We start from the raw sequence: 8,786 nt of genomic DNA on the forward strand, positions 1-8,786 counted from the left end.
GCCCGCCAGGTGCAAGCTAGGATTAAAGATGACAGTCCATCAGCTTTTGGCTCCTTTGTTTCTTTACCGACTGTCCGAATCCAATGCGAACCTGCATGGGCCGGGCTGCCATGTTGGTGGCCCTGGCCGTGGCCCCTGGCTTTACATGAGGGATCCAGCTTCGGGTATCTCCCCGTCCCCAGTGAGTCTCGGGCCCGTCCTCATGTGAGGTGTCGACATGTGAGGTGCTTATGGAGCTGCTGTTTTAGACAAGAAAGGAGGCTGGTGACAGAGCCTCCAGATTGCTGTGATCTTCAGACGCCCTTGCTTTCTGGAGCAGGACACCTTATCCGGTGGGCGTGGTCCCTGCTGGTAGCTGCCTCCCTGTGTCTGAAATCAATGCCCCCCCTCCCCTCACTCCGTGTCCCTCCCCCAGCTGGGCAGAGCCCAGCCCATCCTCCTCAACATCACAGACTGGTTTTCAGGTGCTGAGCCTTGGAGCGGAGCTGTTTAAGGTAACTCCTTAATTGCCTCTTAAAGCGCATTAGATAGAACCCCACCATTTGCCTTTTTTAATCAATTTTTATTGGTTGATTCTAGAGAGACAGAGAGAGAAAAAAAGGGAGGGCATGGGGGGGGGGGAAGGATTCCTTTCTTGTTTCACATAGTTGTGTATTCATTGTTGCTTCCCGTATGTGCCCTGACCAGGATTCTAACCCACAACATTAGCAGTTTAGGATGCTCTAACCACTGACTGACCGGCCAAGGACCATTTGCCTTTTAGGGAGGCAATGCGAATGGGGTTTCCCTGGTTACTGATAGAGTGTGCACGGCAAGACCTTAGATGCCCTGTGATTCTGGCCTAGGGGGCAGGCCACCATCTGGGGGGCCAGTGGACCTACCTCCCTGGCTCCTCACACCTGATGAGGTCACTGACCACTCCCCTCTGGGCAGGGCTGACCTTGGGCCTCTGCAGGTTGACATGCACAGGCTTCACAGATGGGCCCAAGGTGCAGGCCAGGACCTGTGACTCCAGGCCTGCTCCTGGGCCCCTGCTGGGACTCCTGTTCAGTTGGAACATGCAGGGAGGAGGGGGATGTGGCCTAGAGGGCCACGCCCCCGGTGGTGCACAGGTGTATGCTGGGAAGGTGGAATCCAGGTGGGCAGTGTGAGGAGTGGCGACAGGGACAGCAAGGGGGCAGTGGGGAGCTGGGCCACATGACTAATAAAATAGAAGTCAGTAAGAGACCATTTTAGGCTGTGTCAGCAAGACGGGGGGGCAGAAGGTCCTGAGATCAGACAAGCTCCGAAACATTGTCGTTCTTCAACTTCGAGCAGCGGTACCGGCCGTCCGAGCCCTTGGAGCACACCAGGTCGGGCAGGCAGGGACAGGTGCTGTGCCGGCGTTTTCCGGAGAAGGGAAACTGGGGAGAGAGGAAGAGAAGGATGACACCTTCCTCCAAGGCACACAGGCCTCCTGGCAGGAGCATCTGACCGGCTGGCACTGACCAGGGCTTCATGACCCCCAGCTGAGCACAATAACACCTATTATCGAGTAGGAAGCTGAGGCCCAGAGTGGCTAAGCAAGGTGCCAATGTCACACAGATAATTGGTAGAGGAGCCAGGTTCAAAGGGACTACGGGACCTGCCCCAGCACAATGCTGTCCACCTCCAACCCTAAGGAACTGCACAAGCCCCAACACTGCTGACCCCTCGCTGCCTGGACACGTGCACACACACACTCAGCCACACGTCCCTTCAGTGACTACCACTCATAATTCATCCCTATGTGCAGACACGGGTGGGTGCTGGGCAGCAGCAGGGCAGCACAGACACCCTCTCTGCCTGTGACTCACCCAGAGGATTGCTGAGCCACTGAGGCTCTTCAGGGGGAAGAGCAGGAGCGATTAAGACCATAGTTAGTGTCACACTGCCTGGGTTCAAATCCCACGCCTGTCACTTATGAGCTATGTGACAACTGGCAAGTTATTTAACCACTCTGCCTCAACTTTATTATCTGTAAAATGGGTTAATAACAAAGCCTACCACATATGGTTGTAAAGAGGCTCAAACTTGCAAAAAGCACTTGGTAGGAAGAGTGGTTCCTGCTCTATCTCATTGGCTGTGTGTCCCAAGCAAACCTGTGCCGTACCTTGCGGCTGGCGGGATGACATTTGTATCCTTCCTTCCCAAGTGGGGTGCACAACCGCAGACCTCGAGCCCACAAGCTGATGGCACAGCAGGTGCCCTCCCCACACTGGACGTCCCAATTACAGGCCTGGGGGGGTGGGGTGACAAAGGAATCATTAGAGCCCATTAGTGCCTCCTGAGAGAAACCAGAAGTGAAAAGTACATCCAAAATAGCTCGGTTGGTTGGAGCGTCATCCTGGAGCACAGAGGTTACAGGTTCAATTCCCCGGTCAGGGCACATACAGGAGCAGGTCGACGTACCTGTCTCTCTCTCTCTCTCTCTCTCAAACAACAACAACAAAGCAGCAACACCTGGGGGCAGTTGAGTGGTCCCCCCACTCCAGCCTCACAGGACACCTGAGGTCCTGCGTTGTTGCCTCTGCTCCCCTCACAGCAGGAAGCTCAGGGCTCAGTGGGGCATCAAACCTGGACCTGAGGGACCTCCCAAGCTCCGTTGTGGCCCCTCAGCAGGGAGGCAGGTCGCCCCTCTGACAAGTCCAGAGCTTAGGAGACAGCCTTTATGGCACCAGTTGATGCCGGTGGGACTGAATTAATTCAACGTCCTGGAGGGATGAGGCCTCATGGCCCAAGTTCCAGGCGGTCAGCGCTGCGTTTCCCTGGACCCAGCAGTACCGGGGTTGGTGCCTGTAAGGTCGGTGGATAGAGGGATGGTCACGTAGGAACTCAGACCCGCCCACTTTGGCTAGGACCGCCCATAATCAAGCCTGCCAAAGGAAGCTTCCCAGGAACCATTTGGAAAGAAGCGATCATCTGCCAGCCAGTGAAATTTCACCACGTCATAGTAGCTCCACTTCCCTAGAGGGACCCTTTAAATATCTCCCACGTGGTTTAATCCGTGCAACTTCCCTGGCCTCCATTTTGCACCTCCATTTCTCTTTCTTTCCTCGGGGCCAGGGAACCTTGCCGGGCGGGATATGCGCTCTGTACTCAATAAAGCCATTTATTATTCCACACTTTGTGGCTCCGGCCCTCTTCCTTCCTTCTCGGCGGGGAAAAATACCTTACAGTGCCTCCCTCCCCCTGCTGCCCCCCACCCCCCACCCCACGAGGAGCCCAGCCTCACCTGAGGCTCCAGTGAACAGCTGTCTCCTCACCAGATAGGAGTGGACCCCTCAGGTGGGGCTCCCAGATGGGGGCTGAGGGGCCTTGCCTGGTTTCTGGAAGGTGGTATTTGTAAAGGCCACAGGAGCCCGCTTTAAACAGAACCTCGGGCTGGGGGAAACAGCGCCCTGGACGGCCGCAGACCGGTGGGCCAGGGTGGGGGCGCTCCCTAACTTTCCGCTTCCAGAGACACTTGCAGCTTTTCAGGCTGTGGTTCCCATTCAGTGATGGGTCTTGGTTTGCTCTTCTCCTCCAACAAGAGGCCAGGGAGCGCCCTCTGCTGCCTGTGTGGGGGTGTGGGGGGGAACTCGACCCCCCACACTACTCAGCCCAGGAGGGAAGTGGAGGATGCCCTGCTGCTTGTCACCCAGAGGAGCTGCAGGTGCCACCACCTGTCCATGCTGGGCTCCACCCGGTGAGGGCACGTCTCACACACCAGCCGGCCCCCGAAAGCTCCAGGTCAGGGCCAAGTGGACCCCACCTGACTCTCTTCCCACGGAGGAGGCGTTGCTGTCCTGCGCTGGGAGGCAGGACCACCCAGGCCTGAATTAGGGGCAGTGACAGTCTGGGGAGCAGAGGAGTGTGGGGACGGTAGAACCCGGTCCCTGACTGAGAGTCAGACAGGGACAGAGGCACATGGAGTGTGGACGGAGCCGGAGGTGCCGACCTGCCCTCCGCGCCCGGGTCTCCCTCCCACAGCACATCACGTCACCACTGGAGGGCATGTCCTCTCCCCCAGGTTTCTCTCTCTCTGTGCTTTTCAAAGCCTCACCCTGAGGAAAGACAGTCCCACCTCTCTCACACCTGCCTCCTGCCCCCACTCTGGGCCAGAGCTCAGAGCTCACAGGGTCCGTCACTGGGGACCTGCTGTGTCCACCTGTCGGTGGGGTGCCCATGACTTCTCTCCTGTGACCCGCCCTCCCCAATCTTCACAGCACTGAGAGCACAGCCTCTGGGTCTGCATTCCTTAGGTAGGATGCTGCCCACACCATTTTGTTTTGCTCTGGGTCTCAAAAGCCTTTTTCTTTCTGTTCTCTGAAACTCAGTGTTTGTCCTTTAAAAAGAAAGAGAAGATGGGCGCTGTCCTTCCTGTGAACATGAAAACTGAGCCGATTCCAGCAATCCTTTGCAATTTTCCGCATTTTCATTCTCTAGGGGGAAAGTTGGAGGAGGCAAAGATATAAGCAATTTCCCTTTGCTTTTCCTCGCTGCTTTTGTCTGAGTAGCTCCCGGGTGAACCATTCCTTCCTGTTGAAAGAGGAATGGTCCCAGCACCGGAACACAGTGTGTGCCCCAAACCTCTGAGAGAGAGCCACGGCCTGAGTACTCAGTTGCTCACGTGTGCAGAGCCCGGCTGCACAGACCTCGCCGTGAGACATTTCTCCCGGTTACCCCACGCTTCCTTCTGGGTGTCGCTTGGACAATTGCTGGAGCCACCCCTGTTCCTATCAGAACCGGGCACAGAGTGAAATCATTGCCAGCAGTGAGGACAAGGGAGCTTCAGGACAGCCTTTGTTAAGAGTAGAGAAGCCAGAGGCTGACAGCCCCCGATAGACACTGATAAGCTCTCTTCTGTTAATGAAGCCAACATGCCGCATAAATGAAACTTGCCACACACGCCAGACCGTAGAGGAAAGCCCAAACTTACACAGAAGGTATATTGGAAGATGCTGATCCACTTTATAAAGGTTTCTTACACCAAATAAGAACCTTCATTTCACCAAAGGTCCGAACTTAAAATTGCTCAGTGTTCTCCTCACACATTGAAAACAGGACTTGGTGTGCATACACACAGCTTCTCCAAAGCAGAGCCGTTTAGTAGAGTGAGGTCCAACTCATGGGAAAGCATGTCAAACACTCAGAAGTGCCACTGGATGGCTAACCTCTCTGCCCTTTGGTTTGCCCTTCCCCCGCCCGGGTGCCTGGGTCCCTCCCATTCAGACCCTGACACCCTCCTGAGACCCAGGGAAACCTTAGCCGACTTACCTCATTGACTGTAGCACAGTCAGACACGGTCACCAGGAGGAGCAAGACTATGATTTGCGTGACAGCTCTCATGGTCACTTGGAGTGCAGGCAAAACCCGGTCCGCTCAGCTGCCTCTGGCTTCCTGCAGCTCAGTCTCCTGCAGCCAGCGAGGAAGACCCGGCTCTGGGGCCCCCTCCCTCTTCCCAGATTTATATCGTCCGGTCTCGAATGCCTGTGGACACTGTGTCCTGTCTTCCCTTCCCCATCACCAGTGTTACACAGATGATCTCAGACAAGAGAACGAGACCTGAATCCCTAATGACATCGAAACTGATAAAAAGAAAGATGTCCAGGGCTTTGACATTTGCTCTGTCTCCCAACTGCATGACCCAGGAAGTCACATGCATCGCTCCCCCGCTGTCCTCTCTGCCTCTGGGCATCCCTGTCTGCTTGGGGCAGGGAAGGACTTCGGTAAGTGTTATAAAGTACCGCACCCCAGATTCTGAAAGGCACTGTACCTCACTTCATCGAGTCCACGTAGAGACACAAGTCCAGATAAATTTTGAAGAGCTTTATTGAAGGAGATTTGTTATATATGCCGGCCGCATATGGCTGACACGGGACATCTGCAGACCCAAATCGTGTGCCCGAGTATATTTCAGGGGCTGGTTATATACCCTTTGATTACACACAGGTTGAGGGGCATGACAGCATGACATAGTCATTAAGAAGATTAACATTTGTATAGGTTATTTACAAAAAAAAGTTAAAAATTTCAAGGTAATACAATCAGAATCATTCACAAATTCATTTAGTATCTATCTCTCATCCTTTGCCTAGAGGTACATGTTAATCTCAGATTCCAGGAAGGGAGTTCTTCAGATAACCTTAATCCTTTCAGAGAACTTAAAGTCAAGTGACCTTAGTCATCCTTTGTAGGTCAGGAGACTTTTACATTCCTTTTCCTCCATTTTCCAAAGCAAGGACGGGAAAGCCTGACCTTTTCTTCCAGAATATTAATATAATTTGCAGCTTTTTGTTACCTGTTGGTCAAATAAGTTTGTAAATATGATGTATATGTTTGCTTGCTAATATAGGGAACAGGCTGTAAGCAGGCAGGATCTTATAGCCTCAGGCTTAGTTTTAAGACTAAACCTGGCCTGGCCTGACCTGTGGTGGCGTAGTGGATAAAGCGTCGACCTGGAAATGCTGAGGTCGCCAGTTCGAAACCCTGGGCTTGCCTGGTCAAGGCACATATGGGAGTTGATGCTTCCAGTTCCTCTTCCCCTTCTCTCTCTCTGTTCTCTCTCTCTCTCTCTCTCTCTCTCTCCCTTTCCTCTCTAAAATGAATAAATAAATAAATAAAAAGTAATGTTGAATTGCTTAGAAAGCTTAATCTAAAAAAAAAACCTATTGGACTGAAGAACACTTTGTCCCCCCCCCCCCAAAAAAAAAAAAAAGACTAAACCTGGCCTGACCTGTGGTGGCGCAGTGGATAAAGCGTCGACCTGGAAATGCTGAGGTCACCGGTTCGAAACCCTGGGCTTGCCTGGTCAAGGCACATATGGGAGTTGATGCTTCTAGCTCCTCCCCCCTTCTTTCTCTCTGTCTCTCTCTCTCTCCTCTCTAAAAATGAATAAATAAAAAATAAAATTAAAAAATTAAAAAAAAAAAGACTAAACCTTTCCCACCCTTTTTGATGTGAGGTTGTTGGGCAGATAAAATATATTATGCTCACTTTGTTAAAGATGGCACTGCCCACATGGAGGCCGTCACCCAGGTGATATTAATGTGTTGGGGGCAGGCTGTGGGCAGGCAGAATCCTTGTAGCCTGGGGCTTGGTTTTGGGATTAAGCCTTTCCTACCCTTTTTGATATGGGGTGGTACAATCCCATCATTTCTCTGATAAGTGACTTTGTATTAGAGACTTCCCTATTTTGTATATTGGATTAAAGGTTTTGATTTCTACACTATAAAATGGGGGCAGAATGGGAGCTTACTCTCTCGGTTCCTGAGATTATCATTGGAGGAGAGAGCAGAGGGGAGAGCAGAGTAGGGCCACGTGGAGGACTCTAGGGAAGGCAGCCCAGATGGCGGCGTGTTGAATGGGAGGCCAGTTCATGCAGAGTTTGTGCAGGGAGAAGGAAGGAGATGGGGAACAGAGGTGAATAAGTCTGGTGAGCTAGAAACCTTTGATTCTAGGAAACTCGGATAAGTCAGTAGCTTTGTGAGCCCTGAATGTGAGTGGGTTTTGGAGCCCAGTGCGTGTTTTTACTTGCCCACCGGGTACAAGCTAGGATTAAAGCTAATGGCCCACCAGTTTTTGGCTTCATTGTTTCTTTTCAACTGTCTGAATCCAATGCAAACCTGCATGGGCCAGGCTGCTGTGATGGTAGCCATGGCTACTGGCTTTACATTTGGCGTAGTCTGTGGCAGGATTCGATACAGATCGGCAACGAGCCACTACCACCTTTCAGTGGTGGAATAGAGGACTGGCTGCTGTTATGGTTCCCCATGGCTGTCCTTTTGGGGACCATAGGCTGGCTGACTTTTACAGCCATGGGTGAGGAAACTGAGAGCTCTGTGGAAGAGGCTGCCCGGGACCTGCAAACTGAGCAGTGGAAGGAGCTGGAGCAAACGCAGGAGAAACAGATGCCAACCCTGGAGCTAGAGGAGAAGGCCGACCAGGCTTGGGAGATTCACCTGGAAAAGGAGCAGCTGCTGGAGGAGGATTCACAGGTTCGTGAGTTGCCGATTTCCCTGGACATTGTGGAGAGCCAGCAGCGGCAGGAGGCCAGGGCTGAGGCTGAGGCTGAGGCCAGGTCCATGTTAGGTTCAAGGAAGTGTGCTGTGGCTGCCAGAGTCTAACTCTTAGAAAAACAGGCTATAAGTCAGAGACCCTTATCAGAAGTTTATATTTGAAATTCTCCACTGAGCTATATACCTCCCCTCCATTGCTATGCTGCGCGCGACCTCCCTAGCGAATAGCTAACTGCCACATCTGCTTCTGTATAATGCTTGCTCAGCCTAGATAGCCACCCTATAAAAAGGAGCCATTTTAGAAGCTCGGGGCTGCAGTGCTCCCTTGCGTGGGTTGCCTGCAGTCCCTGCGCAGGTTTGCAATAAAACTTATAAAATTCACTTTGGGTTTGCTGTGGTCTGTCTCCTGGGATGTAACAATCTGGAGCTGCAAGGTCTGTAGAGCAGAAGGCGGCGGCAGCCCAGGGCTCGAGCCTGGCAATGGGAGCTGGTGTTTTCAGTTCCTCTTTGGAGGATGAGGAGAATCGGGCTGGAGTGACGATCCGCAGTCTCCATAAGATGAGAGCCCAGCTGGAAGGAACACCTACTACGGGCCCTGGTAGGTCTGCGATTTGGGGACATAGGGCTGGACATGCTCTCCGGAGCAGAGATGGAAATGCTGACTGCTATTGCCACATGCTCCTCTTTGGGACAGTGTAAGACCTGCCAGGATGGCAGGAATGAGGGGGGTGGCTGATGCCCCATGTGCGTGGACTGATTTCCTGGACT

At 52.9% G+C, this 8,786-nt stretch overlaps 1 protein-coding gene across 1 annotated transcript; it reads right to left on the reverse strand.

Moving 5' to 3' along the window:
- Window positions 1-1,274: 1,274 nt before the first annotated feature.
- On the reverse strand, window positions 1,275-5,461 carry LOC136315487 (prokineticin-1-like). Its single transcript, XM_066247131.1, has 3 exons — window positions 5,278-5,461; window positions 2,132-2,257; window positions 1,275-1,403 (listed from the first exon to the last, which is right to left on the reverse strand). The coding sequence occupies exons 1-3, from the start codon at window positions 5,347-5,349 to the stop codon at window positions 1,275-1,277; spliced, it is 327 nt and encodes a 108-aa protein (XP_066103228.1). The 5' UTR covers window positions 5,350-5,461.
- Window positions 5,462-8,786: the final 3,325 nt, after the last annotated feature.

The sequence above is a fragment of the Saccopteryx bilineata genome, chromosome 11 (genome assembly GCF_036850765.1).
Source record: "Saccopteryx bilineata isolate mSacBil1 chromosome 11, mSacBil1_pri_phased_curated, whole genome shotgun sequence".
Classification (NCBI taxonomy): Eukaryota; Metazoa; Chordata; class Mammalia; order Chiroptera; family Emballonuridae; genus Saccopteryx; species Saccopteryx bilineata.